This window comes from Sapajus apella, unplaced genomic scaffold (assembly GCF_009761245.1).
Source record: "Sapajus apella isolate SASKATOON/1434 unplaced genomic scaffold, GSC_monkey_1.0 scaffold22, whole genome shotgun sequence".
NCBI lineage: Eukaryota > Metazoa > Chordata > Mammalia > Primates > Cebidae > Sapajus > Sapajus apella.
The window spans coordinates 28,201,708-28,225,899 of record NW_022436962.1 but is presented as its reverse complement, the minus strand read 5'-3'; the positions used below and the strand labels follow the sequence as shown (position 1 = coordinate 28,225,899).

Below are 24,192 nucleotides of genomic sequence, written 5' to 3'. Positions count from 1 at the left end.
TGTGGGTGTCTGCCTCTCTCAATACCTTCAGCGGCCTGGATGGGAGTTTCTACTACCATAGCTGGTTCTTTGTACATGCCTGTAATCTAATCCCAGCACTTTGGGAGGCTGAGGTGGGAGGACTGCTTGAGGTCAGGGGTTCCAGACCAGCCTGGGAAACATGGAGAGATTGCCCATCTCTTTCTTTACACACACAAACACACACAGAGAGGCAAAGAGCGAGCAAGCGAGAGAGAGAGAAAGAGAGAGAGAAAGAGGGAGGGAGAGAGAGAGAAACAAGATTTAGTAGCAACAGGTCTGTCTAGTCATTACTATGATTTCAAGTAGTGATAAGCTTAAGAATATTCTGAGTTATCACCAACAACTGTAAAGTAACATAAACACATCTGTGATGACTATTGCCCAAAGTCACAGGTACTGCTAATACTCCTGGGATTTGTAGTCAAATTCAAAATGAAGAAAATGCTAGGTTTTAGTTGGTATTTTGTCCCAACGGTCTATGGACGGCAAGTTTAGAACGCCCGCCCAAGCCAGGCGGGTTGGCCTGGAACTGCAAGGTCCACCTTGGGCTGATCAACCATATTCCCGAAGGGACCCTGCGCCTCCTGGACCCAGCTGCCCTCAGGGGAGAGTGGACACACTTATAAAACGAGTTTGGGGCCGGCCTAGTGGCTCACACCCGTGATCCCAGCACTTTGAGAGGCTGAGGCACGAAGATCACTTGTAGCCAGGAGTTTGAGACCAGCCTGGCCAAGTTGGTGAGACCCCGTCTCTAAAACAAACAGACAAAAAATTTAATTAGTTAATTGTGGTGGTGTGCGCCTGTAGTCACAGCTACCCGGGAGGCTGAGGTGGGAGGATCACTGGGCCCAGGAGTTCCAGAGTGCAGTGAGCCACGATCACGCGACTTCACTCCAGTGCGGTGAGACTCAGAGCGAGACCCAGTCTCAAAATAAAAAGGCGGGGGGGGGGGGGGGCGGGGGGTAAAGTTAGTTGCGAAAACAAGTAAGACTTCCGGGGCTAGAACAATTAAAGGGGTGGCGCCCGGTCCACCAAAGAGTTACTAGCGCAGCCCAAGCCCCGCCTCAGCGCCCCAGGCAGCGACCCGCGGAACTCCAGCCGCAGGCGCCCAGGAAACTCCGCCCCTCGGCCCGCAGGGCGCGCGCGCGCCGCCAGCCCCGCCCCGTGGACGTGAGCTCTGGGGGCGTTCCCGCGGCCAGGCATCAGCAATCTATCTGGGAGCGGCGAGGGTCGGCAAGGCTTGCTGGACGGCGGTTCTGGGCGCTCAGGCGCCTGCGGCCGGGTGAGCGCGTGCAGGGCGGAGAGGCAGCGGCGTGTCTCCAGGTCTTGGCGTTGGGCTGCCGAGTTTCGGCGGCAGCAAGGGTAGAATGGCGGAGTCCTCGGATAAACTCTACCGAGTCGAGTACGCCAAGAGCGGGCGAGCCTCCTGCAAGAAATGCAGCGAGAGCATCCCCAAGGACTCGCTCCGGATGGCCATCATGGTGCAGGTGCGGGCCGCTGTGCGGTGGCGGGGCGGAGCCGCGGCATCCGGGGTTAACTGTGGCGGGGAAGGCTGGGGGAGGGCGTGCCAGGGGAGCAAGCGGGCCCGGGCCCTCGGAGAGGCGCTTGGGGCCTGTGGGCCGCGGCCGCCCCTCCTCCCCCGAGCGGCCCGGCAGAGCCTTCTGGAAGGTTTTGCTGATGTTGCAGGAAAAGCCCGGGAAATACAGCCTGCAGCTGGTGCTACCTTTCGCTTTGTGAAACCGAGGAGCCGTTTCTCTCCTCCTTGCTGGGTGGTGGAGTTGTTTTATTATTGCCGTTCGCCTCAGGGGTGGGGGGTGGGAAATTGTGCATGGTCTTCTTAGGCTAATCTGATTTTGACCTATTTTATTCTTTAATATTTTTATCCTACGTGGATGGTGGCGACTGGCATGCGGGGATTTTTGTTTGTTTTGAGACAGGGTTTCACCATGTTGGTCAGGCTGGTCTCGAACTCCTGATCTCAGGTGATCCACCCTCCTCGGCCTCCCAAAGTGTTGGGATTACAGGCGTGAGCCACGGCGCCGGGGGATTTTTTTTTTTTTAAACCTATTTTTGGCCGTTATTTCAACACGTCATTTCAACGCTCACCCTCATTTTGTATTTTAATTAGGCGAAACTATGCAGAGTTGTCATTTCTGTACAGTGCATTCACTTTGAACCTAATTTGTCCTTTAAAGTAACATTTTCCCCAGATTTTCCAGATTCACAGTCGCGTTCTCTTGGTGCATTTGCAGCTGTCTGGTTTGAGTTTTGCATGTGGGCTTTTTGATCGATTGAATATCCCCTTCTGAGGTTTCCTGAGGCTTCTGTGAGGTGCTGGGCTTGAAGGCCCTTGCCAGTTCCCAGGGGCTCCTGCCTGCAACTTCCAGTTTGCTCATGTCTGCCTTTGTGTTAGTAATTCTGGTTCTCCCCTTCCCTGTTCCTCCTCATTTCCAACATATTACCCAAGCTTAGTGTCCTGGTCAAGGTAGCTTGATTTTCCTCCCTGCCAGGAGCTGTAATGTATTTTAGGAATGACCGGAAAGCCCTCAGTGGATTTTCAGTACTTAGAGAGTACAGGGGAGGGTGGGCGAGGTTTACCGAGTGGGTACCTAAGCTCCAGGTGTACTTCCGATATCTTATTTCACAATATGTCTGTCATCTTGGTGTCCTCAGGGCATACCTAAGTCCGTACATGGCACACAGTACTTACCTGGTAGGCATTTGTTAAGTTCTAAGCACTCTGTTAGCTTCTAAAGACACAGAATCCACCCTTGGGGATTTCCAGTTTGGTTAAGGGGAAAGTGACTGGTAAACAAACATTGTCATAAGTGGGGGTGAATGCCACCTGATGGTGCTGTACTCCAGGCGTTGTGTGCCAGATGTCCCAGCTAAGTGTGGAAGCTTGATTAGGAGTTGTCAATTCGCAGAAGTGGAGCAGAAAGATCCTCCGAGGATAAGGGAGTAGACAGGGCCTACAATTTGAAGAGCCATGTTTCCCACTAAGGAACCTAGAAGTTATTTTCAATATATAAGGCAGCCTGTTCTCACTCCTAGTACAGAAGTTCTTAATCCATGGTCTGTCGGATGGTAGATAGAACTCAAGAGGTCCGTGAGTTTACATAAGAAAAAGTTATCTCCATCTCCACTAACTTGTAGTAAAATTACTCATCATTTTCTCTAATCATAAATGTAAGCAGCAAAGCAAAGGCATATTAGTAGTCCCTATGATTTTTGTCACCGGTAGTAATTGCAGATATTTTCATGTCACTTTACAGTTGCGAGTTTCTCAAAATACCATTTAATCGATATAAAAATCACAGTAGTTATTAGAGGTGGTACTAGATCTTGTTATTTAATACTTTAAAGCTCATGGGTTACTATACTCCAAATTACCTTTCAAATGTTTTGATAATTATTTCAGTATGTTTTCTTTTCAGCCCTTTTGTTTGTTTTGTTTTTGTTTTTCTTCTGTTTTTTTTTTTGAGATGGAGTCTCACTGTGTTGCCCAGGCTGGTCTGAAACTCCTGTGCTCAAGTGATCCACCCACCTCAGCCTCCCTAAAGTGCTGGGGTTACAGGCATGAGCCACCACACCTAGCCATTTGCGAGACTTTCTGAGAAAGGAACATCCATGGGCCTTACCAGGTGGGCAAAGAGTACCATGTTCTGATGGAAAGACGACAGAAAACCCAAATCCAGCCCATGTGTTGAGGCTAGAACAACACCGCTGTTGAAGAAGTTGGAGGAGGCTTAGCTGTGGGAGAGGCAGGATGGAGGAGCCTGAACCTGATCAAGTTTAACATTCTGGGGCAGGGCACGGTGGTACATGCTTGTAATCCCAGCACTTTTGGGGCAGGCAGATCCCTTTAGCTCAGGAGTTCCAGACCAGCCTGGCCAACATGGTGAAACCTCGTCTCTACAAAAAAATGCAATGATTAGCAGGGCGTGGTGGTGCATGCTTGTAGTCCCAGCTACTTGGGAGGCTGAAGCTGGAAGACTGCTTGAGCCTGGGAGGTGGAGGTTCATTGCTGTGAGCCGACATAGTGACACTGCACTCCAGCCTGGGCGACAGAGCCAGACCCAGACCCTGTCTCAAAAAAGAAAATAGCAATAACAACATTCTGGGCTTTCCTTTGGTATACTTGGTAATGAAAGAAACTCTTTATTAAAAGTAACTGGTTTTTCTGTAATTGTGATTAAGGGTGGATTCGGAGTTTTAATTCGGAATTTGAAATTGGTCTGGTAGGCTGAGCTGGTGAAGGCCAGAAAGAAAGAAGCCTTTTTTCATCGTGCTTGAATTTAAATACCTTCTTTTACATTTATATGGGAGTATTGTTCTCTGAGTATCAGATACCTGGTACTTTAGCCCTCTTGCCTGGGGCATCCTGGGAGGGATGAGCTGGGCCCTCCAGCATTTTGATGGGAGGAGGATGGTGGGTGGACCTGCGAGTTGCTCTGTCTTGGGAGGGTTTGAGCACCGGGAGGCATACGGGTGAGGTCAGTTAATCCCGTCTGACTTAGGTGGACCAGTAGCATGGCCTGTTTTGCTCCGAAGCGAACTTAGTTCACCAGCTGCTGTTTGGCTGAGGACCCTGGTATGTGTCAGGTGCTCAGTTTTTGCTCAGGTACACAGCCAAAGATTCTGTGCCTTGCCTGAGCCATGCAGCTAACAAATGGAGTTGATAGTCTTGTGACCTTGTTCTGGTGCCTTTCTGCCACATCATTCTCAGTCCCAAGTTTTGGGGTGAAGCATTGCTTTGGTCAAGAGTTCTTCTACTGGGGCCCTTGTCCTATAAGCTTATGCTGTGATTGCACCATTGGGCAGCACAGCACCCAGAGCAAAGGGCAGCAGGTCTGGGGCCCCTGGCAGAGCCAGGTCGAGGCCACTGCAAATGTTCCGTGATAGCCAGATGCTTAAGGATCTGTATCAGCAGCCTGGGGGAGATCTGGTGGAATGTTTGAGAGCTGGAACACGACTGCTTTCAGAAATGTCATTTGTTGTCTCTTCTACAGCGTCCCTCCTTCTTTTTTTCTTCCGTCTGACTTGGAGACCTTAGCGAACACTGTGTGCCCCTGTGACAGGTGTTGCTAAGAATAGCAAGATAGGCATCTTGCTCCTTCACGAGCTTCTAACTGGGTGCGGGACACAGGCATTGATCAAATAATCACCAAGTGCATAGTTCCATTGCCCAGACTGGAGTGCAGTGGCGTAATCTCCACTCATTGCAACCTGCACCTTCCCAGGTTCAAGCAATTCTGCCTTAGCCTCCTGAGTAGCTGGGACTGCAGACGCCTGCCACCATGCCTAGCTAATTTTTATATTTTAGTAGAGACCAGGTTGATTAGGCTGGTCTCAAACCCCTGACCTCAGGTGATCCACCCACCTGGGCCTCCCAAACTGCTGGGATTACAGGCATGAGCCACCGCCCCCAGGGCTCTGAACAGGGCCGGTAGCATTCCAGACCCAGGGGAAAGCTGATGTTGAGCTGCCATAGCCTTAGCTGTGCATTTTAATCCATCACATCCAGAAAGAGGCTACTCACATTGGAGAGAGCTAGTGGAACACCTTATTGTTGCTTTTCCAGAGTATTTTCCCTGTCCCCACAACTCCATCCTAAAAATTCAGTGCAATATTTACTTTTAATGCTGTTTTAATATTCTTATTGCATCTGGGTGACATTTAGTTTCCTGTTCTATAAAAGCAGATGTTTGGGACTTCCTTTACTTTAGTTAGATCTCAGTTGGTATATTTTTAAGTAGCTCTTCCGGCTGGGCAGTGGAGTGTGGTGGGCAGAACCATGGTGTCAGATTATTCATTTGCTGTCTCTGTGACTCCCAACCCCCCAGGCAAGGATTTCCAGCCCCGCTGTCTCCTCTGTGAATGGAAGTGCTGGTTCCCACCCAGAGGCAGGTTGTGATTCCTAAACTGGATGGTTTAGGAAAGGCACAGGGACCTACTCTATGCCCTGTCTTCCCCTTCTTCCCAATTGCTGTCACCACCCACTCTATAAAGCCAGCGCTGGGCAACAGAGCGAGACTCTGTCTCAAAAAAAAAAAAAAGGCCAGACAGTGCTTGAGGCCTGGGAGCAGAACCTGACCCTGTCACAATGAAAGGCCTAGTGGGAAGCAAACCACCTGGAGAGGGGAACTGCTTTCTCTGCGGCCAGACTTCCGAGGTCCTGCACCCGGGAAACTGCACCCCCAAAGGCCAGTGAGCAGCTGACTCCAATTCCAGGCATACTGCCCCGAACCATCCAAAGTCAAGGTCCCTTCACAGACCTTCATTCATTCCACTCCCATCTGTGTGGTGCTGTGAGCTTGACACTTTTTTCTGACATACTTTCTCTGCTTTGCTCCTTATCTGGGTCTTGTTCCTCGTTATTCTTAACTGCAGAAGAGCTTAAAGAGCCCTTTCTGGGGCACACAGGCCCTTTGAGTCCAGGCGTGCCTGGAGCAGTTGTCTGGCCGTTCCCAGCAGATGCCACAGGGTTGTGACTCTGCATGGGTGTCTTTGTGTGTTTCACTAGGCCATGAGGCAGCTCACCACTGAATGTAGAGGGATGTGGGGCAGAGCTCCGTGGTAAAAGGCCACCTTTCTCATGGCTGTGTTTGGTTTCCTAAGATATTGAGCTCGGGAACAGTGGGCCATAGTCTTGTAAGCTGTGGAGAAGACCGTGAGAAGGATGCTGCAACTCTTCATGTGAGAGTGGAGACTGTCCTCCTTTCACAGATAGGAAAACAAAGGTTTCATGTGCTGTTCCAGGGCTGGCGCTGGGCCTGGGGTCGAGGTCTAGTGGGTCTAAGCCATAAGTTAACTGCTCACTTACCTCCCTCTGTTTCTCTTCCTTCTAGTCGCCCATGTTTGATGGAAAAGTCCCACACTGGTACCACTTCTCTTGTTTCTGGAAGGTGGGCCACTCCATCCGGCACCCTGACATTGAGGTGGATGGGTTCTCTGAGCTTCGGTGGGATGACCAGCAGAAAGTCAAGAAGACGGCGGAAGCTGGAGGAATGACGGGTGTGTACAAACTGGTGCACACAGGCATTCAGCCCCCACCCTGAAGCTATCAGGGGGGCCTCTTCTCACAGAGCAAAGGAAGCTTTCCCAGCTTTCCCTATCCCACATGTGCAGATCAACTGTATGGTACCCATGTTATTTCAGCAACACCCCCTGGACTCTGCATCATCTGTTGCACAATATTTGGTATTTTATTTTCCAGATGCTTGGAAGGTAGCCTTTAAATTTGTTTTTTGTTTTTTTTTTGTTTTGTTTGAGACAGAGTCTTGCTCTGTCACCAGTTTGGAGTGCAGTGGTGCCATCTTGGCTCACTGTTAACCTCTGCCTCCCGGTTTCAAGCAATTCTCCTGCCTCAGTCTCCCGAGTAGCTGGGACTATAGGTGCATGCCACCACTCCCAGCTAATTTCTGTATTTTTAGTAGAGACGGGGTTTCACCATGTTGACCAGGATAGTCTTGGCATCCTGACCACATAATCTGCCTGCCTTGACCTCCCAAAGAGCTGGGATTACTGGCATGAGCCACTGTACCCGGCTTGTTTTGTTTTTAATAGACTTTATTTTTGTTCATGGCAAAAGTAAGCAAAGAACAGAGTTCCTAATACCCCTCCCCCTCTCACCACACAGCCTCTTCCTTGTCAACATCTCCCACCAGAGTAATACATTTGTTACAATTGAAGCACCTACATTGACACATCATTATTGCCCAGAGTCCAGAAACTCTTGACACATAGGTTCTATGGGTTTGGACAAATGTATAATGACATGCATCTGCTGTTATTGTATAGAGTAGCTTCAGACCTGCACCCTTCTGCAGCCCCCTTAAGATAAAGGAAGAATGGCTCATCTCTGAGAGGGGAATGAGGTCGGAGGCAGGGCTCAGACACAAACCAACCTAAAGACTAACTAAAGCAGGGACAGGGAGGAAGCAGCTTTCCGTAAAAACACCCACCAGTGTGCCATATCTGTTAACTTTTGCCATGGCAGTACTTGGAAGTTACCACCCCTTTCTGTGACAACAATCTGATGACCTAAAAGTTAACCACCTCATTTCTTAACATGTCTGCATAATCTTCCCCTTAATTTGCATATAATTAAAAGTGAGTATAAATATGACCTCAGAACTGCCTTTGAGCTGCTGCCCTCAGCACACTGCCCATGGGGTAGCCCTGCTCTGCAGGAGCAGTCATGGAGCTGTAACACTGCCGCCTCAATAAAGCTGCTTTCTTCTACCACCGGCTCACTCTTAAACTCTTTCCAGAGCAAAGCCAAGGACCTTCCCAGTCTAAGCCCCAATTTAGGGCTGGCCTGCCCTTCATTAGTTTCACTGCTCATAAAATCCCCTGTGCTCTACTTGTTCATCCCTTCTTCTAATTCCTGGCAACTACTGCTCTTTGTAATGTCTCCACGGTTTTCTCCTTTTACATCTTCTCCATGTCTTAGGGCAGGTCATGTCAGGTGACGTGGAGAGCAGAGCAGAAAGGAAAGCTATTAAAAGCTTTATTAGGAGATGTAATCCTAGGGCAGCAAGAGAGGGGAAGGGAGGAAGGAGGGCAAGCACAATGACACATGTTACCAAGCTGGCCATGGCTTCATGAGAGACTGCCAATGGCTTGGTCATGCAGGATGCCCTCGCACAAGTCCTTTGCCACCAAGCTTCAGAAGGCCCCTTGGAGCAGGAGGAAGGGAGCAGCGTTATCCATTCTCCTTTGTTTCTCATTGGTTCAGGCTCGCCTGAGGTGCTATGGTTCCCTGCACTTCCAGATTGTGTTGCTGGCCTTTGTACAGTCACACCCTGCAGCCAGAGCTGCCTCTAGATCTGGAAGTGGCGGGAGGACTCATAGTCCCTGGTTTTGACAAAGTTTGCCTGTTGGTGACAGTGCTGTTTGCTACTGTGGTGGTCACTACAGGTTAGGTAGGTATGCCAGGTTGTAGTCCTTACCCTGAGGTAGCAACAGTGCTAGGGAACAAGGCTATGGCACCAGTGGCCACTGTCAAGTAGCCCAGCCTGGGGATGCGAGTGAACTATGTCTAGTGTATGTATTTTTAGTTTATACTAAACTCTGTCTAGTATGTTTCTTGCTTTTGGAGATGGAGTCTCCACTCTGTCGCCAAGGCTGGAGTGCAGTGGTGCCATCTCAGGTCACTGCAACGTCTACCTCCCAGGTTGAAGCAATTCTCCTGCCTCAGCCTCCTGAGTAGCTGGGATTACAGGTGTGTGCCACCAGGCCTGGCTAATTTTTGTATTTTTAGTAGAGACAGGATTTCACCACGTTGGCCAGGCTGGTCTCAAACTCCTGACCTCGTGATCCGCCTACCTCTGCCTCCCAAAGTGCTGGAATTATAGGCGTGAGCCACTAACCCACCAGTTCCTTGTTTCTTTTAACATCTAAATGTTTACTCTATTGGAAGTTATCCTGGTGTGTGCTGATGTGTTGTATGAGGCATGACTCCAGTTTCTTTTTTTCCCCCAGTTGATGATGATCTAGTTTCCCTACTTTGTTTATTGGCTTATTCATCTCCCCCATTGATTCCATTGTATTTTGGGGTCCTTTTAAAATTTTCTCTTCCATTGTCTGTTTAACCTTTTTTTTTTAAATAGACTTTTTTTCTTATAGCAGTTTTAGGTTCATGGCATAAGTTGAGCAAAGTACAGAGTTTCCATATACCTGCTGGCCCTCCTTACCCCACACATGCACAGCCTTGTCCGCAATCAACATCGCCATCAGAGTGGTCCATGGTTATAATTGATGAACTACATTGACATATTATCTCCCAAGGTCTGTAGTTTACATGAGGGCTCACTCTTGGTGTTGTACATTCTGTCAGTTTTAACAAATGTGCATTGATAGGCATGTACCTTTAGGTAGCCTTCAGAGTCCTTTCACTGCCTGGGAAATCCTCAGTGCTTTGTCTATTCATTCCTCCCTCCTCTCTAACCTCTAGTGAGCACTGATCTTTTTGCTTTCTCCATTGTTTTTCCTTTTCCAGAATGTGACATGGTTGGAATCATACAGAAGGTAGCTTTTTCAGTTTGGCTTCTCTCACTAGTAATACACCCTTAAGATTCCTCCATGTCAGGCCAGTCACGGTGGCTCACTCCTGTAATCCCTGCACTTTGGGAGTCTGAAGCAGGCAGATCACGAGGTTAGGAGTTCAAAACCAGCCTGGCCAATATGGCAAAACCCCATCTCTACTAAAAAAATAGAAATTAGCCAAGTGTAGTAGCAGGTGCCTATCGCCCCAGGTACTTGGGAAGCTGAGGCAGATGAGTCCCTTGAACCTGGGAGGCAGACGTTGCAGTGAGCTGAGATCGCATCACTGCACTCTAGCCTGGGTGAAGAGCAAGACTCCGTCTCAAAAAAAAGAAAAACAAAAAACAGATTCCTCCATGTCTTATCGTATTGAGAGCTTATTTCTTTTTGTTACTGAATAATATTCCATTGTCTTGATTACCACATTTTTTTTATTCATTGACCTGCTGAAGGACATCTTGGTTGCTTCCAAGTTTTGGCAATTATGAACAAAGCTGCTATAAACATCCATGTGCAGATGTTTATGGGGATATAAGTTTTCACGTCCTTTGGGTAATGAAGGCGTACAATTGCTAGATCATGTGGTGAGAGTGTATTTTGTAGGAAACTCCCAAGCTGTCTTTCAAAAAGCTGAATCATTTTTGCATTACCACCAGCAATGGGTGAGAGTTGGTAGCATCATCCATCTTTGCCAGCATGTCACTGTTTTGGATTTCGGCCATTCTAATGGGTGTGTAGTATTTTAGTATTGTTTTAATTTGCATTTCCCTAATACTGTAACTATCTTGAACATCTCGTATGTTTATTTACCATCTGTATATCTTTGGTGAAATGTCTTTTGCCTGCCCCATCTCCGCTTTTTTGTTTAAGATTGTCTTGCTCTATTGCCCAGGCTGGGATGCAGTGGTGTGATCACAGTTCTCTGCAGCCTTGACTTCTGCTCCCACCTCAACTTCCCAAGTAGCTGGGACTTAAGGTGCACATTACCATGCCTGGCTAATTTTCTTAAATTTTTTGTACAGATAGGGTCTCATCTGTTACCCAGTCTGGTCTCGAACTCTTGGTTTTGCCCTTTTTAAAATCAGATTGTTTTCTTATTATTGAGCCCTAAGAGCCCTTGGTATATTTTGGATGACAGTTCTTTATATCATATGTCTTTTGAAAATATTTCTTCTCAGCGTATGGCTCGTCTTCCACAGAGCAGAAGTTTTTAATTTTATGAAGTCTAGTTTATCAGCCACTTCTTTAGTGGATTGGGCTTTTGGTGTTTATAAAAAGTCGTCTTCAGACCCAAGGTCACCTAGATTTTCTTCTAGAAGTTTAACAGTTTTGTGTCTCACTTTTAGGTCTGTGATCCATTTTGAGTTACTTTTTGTGAAGGGTTTAAGGGCCATATCTAGATTCCATTTTTTTTTTTTTTTTTGCATGTGGATGTCCAGTTGTTCCAGCGCTGTTTGTTGAAAAGACTATCTTTTCCCCATTTTTGCTTTTATTTCTGTGTCAAAGATCAGTGGACTGTGCTTGTGTGGCTCTGTTTCAGGGCTCCCTGTTCTATTCCACTGGCCTACTTACTTTTTGCCAGTACCACACTGTGTTGACTGGTGTGACTTCATAGTATTTAGATTGGGTAGTGTCAGTCCTCTAACCTTGTTCCTGTGTCTCCAGCACAACCTAGTACGGCATTAGCTATTCTGAGTCTTTCGCCTCTCCATATAAACTTTAAGATCAGTTTGTCAGTGTCCACAAACTAACCTGTTGGATGTCTTTAAATTTTTAAAAGTCAGTTTTTAATCAGTTTTTGAAGGCAGTCTGAGACTGCATTCTCATTTCTCTGCCTTCCTAAATTGAACTAGTTTAACCTGTTTTCATGACTCTAGATATTGATGGGAGCTCAGCCATCTTCCACAGGGAGGCTGTTTGTGCCTGCGCTAAAGTATGTCGTCTCCGTCTACCTGTATTAGTCTGTTCTTGCACTGAGACTAGGTAATTTATAAAGAAAAGAGGTTTAGTTGGCTCATGGTTCTGCAGGCTGTACTGGAAGCATGATGCTGGCATCTGCCAAGCTTCTGGGGAGGCTTCAGAAAACTTAACAGTCATGACAGAAGGCAGAGGGGAAGCCGGCAGTTCACATGGCTGCAGCAGGAGGAAGAGAGTGAGGAGGTGCTACACTTTTTTTTTTTTTTGGAGTTAGAGTCTCACTGTGTCTCCAGGCTATAGTGCAGTGGTGCAATCTCAGCTCACTGCAACTCCGCCTCCCAGGTTCAAGTGATTCTCCTGCCTCAGCCTCCCAAGTAGCTGGGATTACAGGCGCGCCGCCATGCCCAGCTAATGGTGCTACACATTTTTAAACAACCAGATCCTGGGAGAACTCACTTAGTATCATGACATAGTACGATACTAAGGGAGAAATCTGTCCCTGTGATCTAGCCATCTCCCACCAGGCCCCACTTCCAACATTCGGGATTATAATTTGATATGAGATTTGAGAGGGAACACAGATCCAAACTATTTCACTGTCTGTCCTTGCAAATGGTCCTTCTGGCACCTGTTGGCATGTTTGACCAGCTGCTTGCTGGAAGCAGACTAGTAACCACTCAGAATTGGGAATTTAAAAATAAATAAGTGCCGGGCGCGGTGGCTCAAGCCTGTAATCCCAGCACTTTGGGAGGCTGAGGCGTGTGGATCACGAGGTCAAGAGATCGAGACCATCCTGGTCAACATGGTGAAACCCCGTCTCTACTAAAACTACAAAAAATTAGCTGGGCATGGTGGTGCGTGCCTGTAATCCCAGCTACTCAGGAGGCTGAGGCAGGAGAATTGCCTGAACCCAGGAGGCGGAGGTTGCGGTGAGCCGAGATCGCGCCATTGCACTCCAGCCTGGGTAACATGAGTGAAACTCCGTCTCAATAAATAAATAAATAAATAAGTTTGCCAAGAAAGAGTTCAGAGGGTGATTATATGTCAGTTTTAGCAGAGGACAAGTCTCACACTTGTCTAGGCTGGAATGTACTGGTATGATCATAGCTCACTGCAGTCTCTAACTCCTGGGCTCAAGCAATCCTCTCACCTTAGCCTCTGGAGAAGCTAGGACTACAGATGCCCAACTAATTTTTTAACCTTTTTTTTTTTTGTGGTAGAGACAAAGTCTTACCGTGTTGCCCACAGGATCTTGCCATGTTGCTGAGGCTGGTCTCAAACTCCTGGCTTCAAATGATTTCACCTCTGCCTCCTAAAGAGCAGGAATTACAGGCATGAGCAACCACACCTGACTGACGTTTTTCTTGTTCTGTGGCTGTTTTCTCTTTTGTATTCAGGATACTAGAAGTTACAGGTTTAGGGGCATAGATGTGTTATGTCTAGTTGTAATTTAAATATGCCTAAGTACATAGATAGATAGATAATCTCTGTCACCTAGGCTGGAGTGCAGTGGTGCCATCTAGGCTCACTGTAGCCTCTGCCTTCTGGGTTGCTGGGATCACAGGTGTGTGCCACCATGCCTGGCTGAGTATTGATAATGAATATTATGAATAATGCTGTAATGAACATCAGTATACAACTATATGTTACAGACTGCTTTCACTTCTCTGCTGTATATACCCAGAAGTGAAATCACTGAATCATTGTAATGCTATGTTTAGTTTTTTCAGGAGCCTCCATACTGTTTTCCACAGCAGCTCTTCCATTTCCACCAGCAAGACAAGGGGTTTCCAGTTTGTCCTCATTATTATGAACACTTTTTTTTTTTTTTTTTTTTTGGATAGTAGATAGTAGCCATCCTATGTGTGTGAAGTAGAATCTCACTGTGGTTTTTGATTTGCATTTCCCTAACAGCTAGTAATGTTGACCTGTTAGTACTTTGGCAACTTGGTATTTAGTCTTTTCATATTAAAAGTTACAGATTAAAGTGTACGTAGTAGTATTTAGTGAGGTCTTGATAAATTTTGTGCAGTATTCCAAGCACTTGACATGTTAATCCGATCGTGTCCTTACAATAAGCCTTTATCAGTTTTTACAGATCAGGAAGTTCAGGCACAGAGAACTTAGATAACTGATGCAAGGTTATACTGGTAGTAAATTCCTGAGCCAGGATTCAAATCCAGTCTGTCTTGCTTTTTTTCTTTTTTTTCAAGACAAGGTCTTGCTCTGTCACTCAGGCTGGAGTGCAGCGGAACAATGACAACTTCCTGCAGCCTTGGCCTCCTGGGCTTAAGCAATCCTCCAGGCTGCTGAGCAGCTGAGACTCCAACTGTAAGCTACCGCATCTAGCCCTGTCTTGTTTCTGAGACTAGAACTTTAACCTTTCAGTTATATTACACATAGAGCTGCTGCAAACTTGTTGTACATCCCAGGCACCTGTACAGTTATTTCATTAATTCTAAGATGTATGGTTACTGTTCAAAGGGATGAACAGTTTTAAGGCTTTCTATATATATGCCAAATTGCCTTCCAGAAAGATTGCTTCAATTGCAGGTGCTACACAACAATATATAACATACCCATTTCTCTACTTCTGTACCATTCCTAAGTGTTTTCTTTTTTTGGAGACAGGGTCTCACTCTGTCACCTAAGCTAGAGTAGAGTTCCGATCCTAGCTCACCGTAGCCATGAATTCCTAGGCTCAAGCAGTCTTTTCACCTTAGCTTCCTAAGCAGCTAGGAATACAGGCATGTGCCACCATGCTGGGTTGTTTTGTTTGTTTCTTCCTTAAATGGAGATTTCTATGTTTCCCAGGCTGGCCTCAAACTCCTGGGCTCAAGTGTTACTCCCACCTCATCTTTGCAAAGGCCAGGCATGAGGCACCATGCCTGGCCTTTTCTTTTTCTTAAGGAAATGTACATTCGTACATTTTTCTTAAGGAAATGTAACTTCCTGATTCTTTGTCATAATATTTACAAATATTCTTCGAAGTTTGACATTTTCTTTTAGTTTTGTCTATTGTATTTGTTTTGCCACATTAAAGTTTATCTTTCTTTTTTTTTGAGACAGAGTTTCACTCTTGTTACCCAGGCTGGAGTGCAATGGCGCGATCTCGGCTCACCGCAACCTCTGCCTCCTAGGTTCAGGCAATTCTCCTGCCTCAGCCTCCTGAGTAGCTGGGATTACAGGCACGTGCCACCATGCCCAGCTAATTTTTTTGTAGTTTTAGTAGAGACGGGGTTTCACTGTGTTGACCAGGATGGTCTCGATCTCTTGACCTCGTGATCCACACGCCTCGGCCTCCCAAAGTGCTGGGATTACAGGCTGAGCCACCGCGCCCGGCCTAAAGTTTATCTTTCACTAACATTTGTGTAGTCATGTCTGTGGTCATTTGTGGTATGTCTTTGGTATTATATTTGGAATTTTAAAAATAATTTACATAGTTACTTGCACAGGTCTTATGTATACAGTTCAGTGAGTTTTGACAAATGTGTATACACATCTAGCATATACCCCATCAAGTTATAGACATTTCTGTCATCCTGAGAAGTCTCCTTATGCTCCCTTTTCTAGTCATTTTTCCCTGACTCAGGTAACCACTGTTCTGGTTTCTATCCCCATAGATTAATGGTCCCTGATTTAGAATTTCAGGGAAAAAAGGGATTGTGTATACCCTCTTACATGCTTCCTTCACTCGGTGCAATGCCTGTGAGACTCATCCAGGTCATCTTGTGTGTCATTAGTTAGTTCCTTTTATTTCTGGGGAGTATCCTTTGTTTGGATATATCCATCTGTTTTTCCATTTTTCTGTTGGTGACTTTGGGCTTGTTGCCAGTTTGGGGCTATTACAAATACAGCTGCTAGGAATTTGCTTGTCATCCCACTGGATCTGTGGATCAAATTGAAGATAATTGATATGACAATCCATGAACATGATGCATTACTTCATTTATTTAGGTCTTCTTTGATTTCAGCAAAGTCTTAAAGCTTTTAGTGTAGAGATCTTCCATGTCTTTTGTTAGATTTATCTAAGTATTTTATGTATTTTAACACTTTAAATAACAGTACACTTGCTTTTTCCGTATGTTTATTGCTAGTATATAGACATTTTTGTATGCTTGTATATTGACAGCATGCCCTGCGTATTTGCTAAATTCACTTAATTTAGTAGCTTTTAAAATAGATTTCTCAAGATAGCTCTTAGGAGTATCAAATAGAGTCATCTACAAATAGAGATGGCTTTATTTACTCTTTTCCAAACTTATAGCTTTCTTTTTCTTTTTCTTTCCTTAATGCACTTACTAGAACCTCCAGTACAATGTGGAATAGAAGTGATGGGAAAATAGCTTTGTCTTATTCCTGATCTGAGGCAAGAAACATGCAGCCTGGGAATATATTTTTATAATAAGAATCTAGCTTTTGTCCCAAATGGATAGCCAGGGATCCCCAAAACTCTTTATTGAATAATTCAACCTTTCCCCACTAATTTGAAATGGTACCTTTACCACATATTTAATTCTTACATATACTTGTGTCTGACCTATAGCAAAATATTTCCTTTAATTCAACACTTAACTTTGGTAAATAAAAGCATAATGGAAATTAGAAAGCTTAGTTAGACTCTAGTATGGTTCCAGGCATTTAAGGTAAGCCCCTAATAAATTCTTTCCAAAGGGTTGGGGGGAGCTCCAGAGGTAGGGGAGGAGGTAGAATGTCAGACAGCTGACTACCCCCTAATGTGCTGCTCTAAGGAGCTCATCTGAGAAGTGTCCAGAAAAGAAGCTCTGTTAGCTGACCATTGTTGTTACAAACACGGGGACGAGATGAACCAATCATGGTCTCCCAAGCACAAAATATTCTAGTGGAAGGATCCTGGGGAGGTGGAAGAGGACGGGGGCTCCTCTGAGCTGCACTGTGGGGCTGTTGAGATGAGCATTGCTGTCTGTCTGATTCTTCAGGCAAAGGCCAGGATGGAATTGGTAGCAAGGCAGAGAAGACACTGGGTGACTTTGCAGCAGAGTACGCCAAGTCCAACAGAAGCACGTGTAAGGGGTGTATGGAGAAGATTGAAAAGGTAAGATCTTGGGGGCGCAGATCCCTCAACTTGTTGGATTGCTTGCATTGATGTCATTGACTATCTCAAGAGAAAAGAAGAAATGAGTGCTTTAGGATGTTAGCTCAACGTAAGTGATTAAAAATAAAGTGAAGATGTTAGTACTGACCAGATATGACAGTGACTTCCAGACAGATCTGGCCCTGCTTATCATGGTCCATGCATCTGCTCATGGAAAGCATTAACAAAAAGGATCTCTTTTAGACCCAGCAGTAGCTGGGGAAGAGACTCTCTATGTTTTATGGTAGAATTAGGTGTTGGGCATGTGTTTGCCCTGATATGAGCCTCCAGCCCTCTTCTGTTTAATCAAAGGAAATTTGTTAACCAGGCTTTCCCACCAGTTCTAGTTCCTGAAGGCCGACAGCCAGTTAGACAAAATGGACAGACACTGGTAGAAGGGAAAGCTTGTGCCCTGCAGCCTTCTCACCCTTCTCTAACGTGACATGCACATATTAATTGATTCATATAAGGCATTAATTGAAAGTTTCTGCCTCCTGGAGGTATTGTACCGAAAATTGAGGTAAGCAGTGGGTATTTAGAAAAGAAAAACATGGAATTGCTTTATCTTTTCCAGCTACCTTCAGCCACCAAAAATTTAAGGCAAACATTAAGGTCCTTTTCACCTCAAGGGGAATGCCGGGTGGTATGTGCTGCTGGGTTGCTGGCAGGAGCCCGCTGTGCTGCATTCTCTGGGTTGAGCCTCGAAGGCATGGAACTTTCCAGGGAATATCGGGCCTGGGGATTGGGGACCTGGGCAGGCTGGCAGGACTGGATTCTTGCCTGTGGGTTTATTACTCCTTCTTAGGGAGTGTAGTCTCTAAAGAGGCTGAGGCCATTGGAGGGTGGGGGGTGGACAGAAAATCCCTGCTAGTACAAAAGTGCTGCATTGGGGTCTGGGTGCGGTGGCTCATGCCTGTAATCCCAGCAGTTTGGTAGACTGAGGCAGGAGGATTGCTTGAGTCCAGGAGTTTTGGATCAGCCTGGGCAACATAGTGAAACCTCATCTCTACAGAAAATTAGCTGGGCAAGGCTGAGGTGGGAGGGTTGTTTAAGCCCGGGAGGTGGAGGTTACAGTGAGCTGAGTTCAAGTCACTACACTCTAGCCTGGGCAACAGAGTGAGACCCTGTCTCAAAAAAAAAAAAGAAAAAGAAAGGGTGCATTGGAATCCCATGCACGTGTGCTTTTATGCCTGCCCCAGGTCAGCAGAAACATCTTAAGGGGAATGTTAGCAATTCTTCACGTGTCCAGATAGGTAGGTAGGTAGCCAGCCATTTGGATTTAAGGAACCCTGAGTCTTGAGGGTAACACACAATCCTTGAAGACCTGAGCGAGCCAAAACCTCTCGAAAGCCCATGAGTCCTCAAGTTGTCATGCAGGCCTTGGCTTGGACCCGCAGCCCCTCACTGGCTGGAGCACAGGCTGCCCCTACCATGTTCACCATCATTCCTCGTCACTCCCTTGGTACCACATAACGGTTTTTCCTGCAGGGCCAGATGCGCCTGTCCAAGAAGATGCTGGACCCAGAGAAACCACAGCTAGGCATGATTGACCGCTGGTACCACCCAGACTGCTTTGTCAAGAACAGGGAGGAGCTGGGTTTCCGGCCTGAGTACAGTGCGAGTCAGCTCAAGGGCTTCAGCCTCCTTGCTACAGAGGATAAAGAAGCCCTGAAGAAGCAGCTCCCAGGAGTCAAGAGTGAAGGGTGGGTGGAGTGCCTCGGGGTTGCCCTGGGGGTTCAGTGAGGGGCTTGAGGGAGGTCCGAAGGCTCTACAGGTTCCATACCACTCCTGTGTTTTCCTTCGCTACTGTCAGTAAGCCATGGAGATGCAAACTGAGGAACGGTGACAGCAGAGATGTTGGTGCAGAGGACAGGGTGGGGAAGGATAGCAGGGGGTTTCCATGGGCCGAGAGCCCTCTGCCCTGTGAGACCTGCTTCCTGGTGGTCTATTCCCCTTACAACATCTGATCTCCGTGGACAGGCTAACTGCACTTTTCCACGACAGCCCTTTAGATACTTAAAAGAGCACCCTCCTTCCCTGGACGAGTATTCATTTTGCCTAGGTTGATCTCTAGGAACGATGCTGGGAGAATTCTGACCATTTTTAGTTAGGGGGTAGGCAGTGGATAATTTTCCTGGTTCAGAATGATAAGGATTTGGCATGGTGATAAAATTTAGAATGAGAGGGCCCATCAGTGACTATCTTGAATCCATGGATGCCTCTGCTCTCTCCAGTTAACCCTCTGCTGGTCCCTCAGCCTCAGTTTGGAGAATTGGTTGTTAACAAGCACACCAGGGGTGGTATGGCAGGGCCTGGTATCACCCTGCTCCTTGGACAGCAACTGGGCAACCATCAAGCAGCAATCACGTTATCTCAGTTCATAAGGCCTGTTCATTGCAGCAGCACTTGTGGCTCCAGAATGTGCAGGAAAACTGAAAGATCAGGCCATGGGCCAAGAAGCTCACAGGGCATTGCAGCACGTGATACAGGTGTCAAGAGTTCATCAGCTCCCACTTAGGCCATGATAACCAGCAGAATATGTGGAGCACGTTTTATATACCAGGCACTGTATCGAGCCCTGTATTTGGGCTGTTTCATTTGCCCATCACCAGAGTTCTGTGGGGCAGATGGTATTCTTTTCCCTATTGTATGGACAAGGAAAATGCAGGGTTTGTGCCCAAGTCTATGTGATAGCTAAGACTGACTCCAGACCACTGTGGCTGTCCTGCCCCTGTGCCAGCTGGGGTAGGCTGGTTAGAACTGTTTTGACTATCACTTCTTGTCTGGGTTTTACATGGCAGTACAGCCCTACCTCTGCGAGCAGCTTCTTGGTCTTGCAAGCAGCTGTGTGTTCTAGCTGGAAAGGCTTAGCCTTCCCGCACTTGTGCTTTGTCTTTCTGCAGTCCTGCTTTGTCTTTCTGCAGTCCCTGTCCCTTAGCCATGGGCTTACATCTAGCTTAGTCCCTGCTAGAACCTCCCAGGCCAGGAGATACATGGTTTTGTTTGTTTGTTTGTTTGATTGTTTTTACTTCAGACAGGGCCAGAGCCCTGGATTCTTATAATGGGTTGTTCTAAGTCCCTGGAACAACCCTAGCCGCTCTCTTTGGCTGGGAGAGTATGTTCAGAAATGGATGGTGTCTCCTGCTGCCCTGGTTGCAAATACTGCCTGAGTAGACAGTGATTGCCTGAGACCACTGAGTGGGGCAGGGGTTGGGGAGTGACAAGCATGAGCAGACCCTACAGGGAGTCGATAAAATGACATTAAGATACTGCATCACCACATGTCATTGGGTATCAGATTTTTAATGGCTCTGGCTCTTTCTCATATCCTGTGTCCTTCAGAAAGAGAAAAGGCGATGAGGTGGATGGAGTGGATGAAGTAGCTAAGAAGAAATCTAAAAAAGAAAAAGACAAAGATAGTAAGCTTGAAAAGGCCCTAAAGGTGAGTTGTCAGCTCTGTTTCTCCTTTTGGCATTCTGCTGTCTGGATTCTCTCCCATTGTGGGAAGACAATTCAAGGAGTTATGTCCCACTTATTAAGGCCTTTAGCAAACTGATAGCCATCATTAAATAGCATGGCTTTTTCCCCAGATTGTTTTCCCTCATCCCAAAGAAACCATTTTTATTTGGAAGAAAATCCACGTTAGGCTGTAGATGTCTGACCTGCAGCCAGGCTTGAGCAAGGCCTGAGTGTTCTGTTGCCACTCATCAGCCTCATACCAGATGACAGAGAGTCATGCTTCTGCCAAATTATGCACCACTGTACACCCTGCACCTTTGTGGTCACTTGCAAACATCAGAAAGTAAATACTAAATTAGAGGATGCCGAAGATTCTTAACATAGACAAATGGCTTGAAGAGATCAAGTGTCTTCACATTTTTTAAATGAGTATTTCTTATTTTTAAAAAAGGAATAGATGCATGATAACGACAGGAGAAAACTGTCCATTAAATCAGTGGTCCGTAACCGGAAAGATTCATCCCTGTGGTGATTATGTATGTGTTAAAGCAAAAATTATTAATCAGACAATGCTGGGTGTTTGGGAAATTGAGGGAGAACAGTTGGTCTCTTCTTGAGAACATGATTTCCATGAGCCATCTGTTTGTGTCTCTTGTATGAGTATTCAGCTTTTACTGGTGGTAGTAAAATCAGAAGCAATTTCTGATATGGCTCTAGTCGCTAAAGAAAAGTCACACATTTTGTTCAATTGTCTTACAGTAAAAAAGTGTCTGTCATGCCCCAAAACTGGCTGCAGAGAACCGTGGTGCCACTTCACATTTGCCATTCAGTGAATTTAGTGCCCTTCCCCAATAATGGCAGAGATGTTTAGAGTCAGAAAATTAAAATACCCCTAAGCATTCCCACCCTGGCACATCTGTGTCTGCTGGCTCCCCATTCGTGGTCACCTAGGTGAGATTGTACTCCTTCCATTTAACCTTGTAGCTCTATACCTTTTCCTCATGCTCCCATGTCTCTATTCCTGGTGTCCCAGTCTGTGCTGTGTATGATGGAGAGGGGAAGTGAGAGAGCCCTTAAAAAGGAAGCTGGGAAACAGGTGCAGATGTGTGCCTACAGCTTCACCAGTGGAGTTAAAATCCTCCCTTGGTCCTAATAGGAACCCTATGGGGTATGATAAGGCTGGCATTTTTGTCTCCCTTTTACAGAAGTGGGATCTTAGCTGAGGTGGTGAATAACTTGCCTATTTTCCTGGGGAAAGAGGAGACTCACCTTAGCCTTTAAAATGGGGAGGCTGATAGCTTCCTCAGCAAGCTTGATTGTTGTGAGAATAAATTAGTTGAGGCTGGACGCCATGGCTCATGCCTGTAATCCCAGCACTTTGGGAGGCTGAGGCAGGTGGTGGATCACATGAGGCCGGGAGTTTGGGACCAGCCTGGCCAACATGGTGAAACTCCGCTTCTATTGAAAAAAAAAAAAAAAAAAAAGCCAGGTGTGGTGGCGCATACCTGCGATCCAGCTCCTCAGGAAGCTGAGTCAGGAGAATTGCTTGAACCCAGAAGGCAGAGATTGCAGTGAGCCGAGATCATACCACTGCACTCCAGCCTGGGCAACAGAGCGAGACTCCATCTCAAAAAAAATAAAAAGAGAATGAGATGACACATAAAAGCATCTAACCAAGAGTAGGCACTTAAAGATTAAAACTTTCATTTTCAGAAGAGCTTAAATACATGATACTGAATATAATAGACCATCAAGAAAATTGGTGTTTGGGAATCAGTCCTACTCTAAGATTGGTGAAGAACAGCCATACCCTGCCTCTAGTTGCTGATAAGCGTGGGCCCTAGGCTCAGCCTAGCACTTCCAGGCTCTTACCTTTATCTCCTAGGACTGGGTTCTAAGGGCTGTTTCCAGGAGCCTAGTGCAGTTTTCCCCACACTCTTAGGGCTTCCTCCCCACTTTCCACAGTATTCTCTGAGAGGCCACTCTCCAGTTTTAATTTGGTGTCCACAGGAGCATGACTGAGAGTCAGCTCCTGTGCTGATCACCCACGTTTGGAGGGGTAGCTCGCTGCTGTGCAGCTGTGTAACTGGAGGCTCAGCATGTCCAGTGCTCCTCCTCCAGTGGGATTCTTGCTTTGAAAAGAGCTGGCCTCTCAGCCTCTGGGTTTTGTCCATAGGCCCAGAACGACCTAATCTGGAACATCAAGGATGAGCTAAAGAAAGTGTGTTCAACTAATGACCTGAAGGAGCTGCTCATCTTCAACAAGCAGCAAGTGCCTTCTGGGGAGTCGGCGGTGAGCTGCCTTTGTGTTAAGTGGGACACACATGTGAGGCTGACCCCGTCGTTGTGGAGTGACTGTCCCAATGGAGTGTGGGAGGCCCTCCGTGTGAACACCTGCTGGTATCAATTGCGAGGATATAAAAATTCGTGGTTGTGTTGCACGGTCATCACCACCATCGTGGTCACCATTTTTCCGGGGTGGATGGGGCCAGCATTCACACGCCCCACTAGACATCTATCACATGTTAGTGCTTGCTCTAGAGTGCTAGGCCTGTGGAGAGAGGAGAGACCCCTCATGAGGGATGGCATGCCAGCGTTCCATCAGTGTCTCAGCTGGCCCTTCTCTGTTGTCATTCTTGGGAGTTGGCTTGGCACTGTACCTTGTTTAATACCACTGGATGCTCTGGGCTCTTCCTTCATTTTTAAATTACTGAGGGTTGGGTCGGGGGGTGGCTGTAGGAACACTTGGAAATAAGGTCTCCGACATTACAAGAATCCAAGCTCCAATTTAAACCAAGGACGGTGGGGGGGGGGTGTTAAGAGCCCCACACCAAGGCCACAGCAAGAAGCCTCTCTTTGTAGTGAGTGAACTCTGTGCAGTTTCCTCCATCCCACATTAGTAAGTGTCCTTTTCTGTAGTCCTTCATTTGCCTTCTGACATGTGTCTCCACTGGCTACAGATCTTGGACCGAGTAGCCGATGGCATGGCATTCGGTGCCCTCCTTCCCTGCGAGGAATGCTCGGGTCAGCTGGTCTTCAAGAGCGATGCTTATTACTGCACCGGGGACGTCACTGCCTGGACCAAGTGTATGGTCAAGACACAGACACCCAACCGGAAGGAATGGGTGACCCCAAAGGTAAGGGGCAGGAGAAGATCCTGGGATCTGTGGGCAGAAAAACCTGCCCCACTTCCTGAGTTTGTGCACACTTCAGGTCCTTGAGATTGCAGGGCCATGTTCCTCGCACTTCTTTACAGCCGGGTCATCCTCTTAACCAGAATATAATTATATGCTTGCAAATGACACAAATGTAGAAAGGAAGCTTCTCTAAGTATGGAGTAGAGGTTTGTAAATTTGGTGTAAAATCTTGCTTGCAAGGACCATGAATAATTGTGATTTATTAAATGCCTCCTATGTGCCAGGCACTGTTGTAGGCATGAGGGACATATGGTGAAGAAATAGTTATTCCTGCCTTCTGATACAAATTTTTTTCAAGGACTTTTTTTTTTTTTTTTTTTTTTTTGAGACGGAGTTTCGCTCGTTACCCAGGCTGGAGTGCAATGGCGTGATCTCAGCTCACCGCAACCTCCGTCTCCTGGGTTCAGGCAATTCTCCTGCCTCAGCCTCCTGAGT

At 46.7% G+C, this 24,192-nt stretch overlaps 1 protein-coding gene across 2 annotated transcripts in view; it reads left to right on the top strand.

Moving 5' to 3' along the window:
- Window positions 1-1,202: 1,202 nt before the first annotated feature.
- Window positions 1,203-24,192, top strand: part of PARP1 (poly(ADP-ribose) polymerase 1) — a 47,485-nt gene continuing 24,495 nt past the window's right edge. The window contains exons 1-7 of one of the 2 annotated variants that reach the window (XM_032289447.1): window positions 1,203-1,508; window positions 6,873-7,038; window positions 16,947-17,062; window positions 18,590-18,804; window positions 20,444-20,543; window positions 22,737-22,853; window positions 23,521-23,697. In XM_032289447.1, the coding sequence (XP_032145338.1) occupies window positions 1,389-1,508; window positions 6,873-7,038; window positions 16,947-17,062; window positions 18,590-18,804; window positions 20,444-20,543; window positions 22,737-22,853; window positions 23,521-23,697 (1,011 nt within the window). In that variant the 5' untranslated portion in view covers window positions 1,203-1,388. The remainder of the gene's footprint in view (window positions 1,509-6,872; window positions 7,039-16,946; window positions 17,063-18,589; window positions 18,805-20,443; window positions 20,544-22,736; window positions 22,854-23,520; window positions 23,698-24,192) is intronic. The other variant, XM_032289448.1, reaches the window with a different exon arrangement.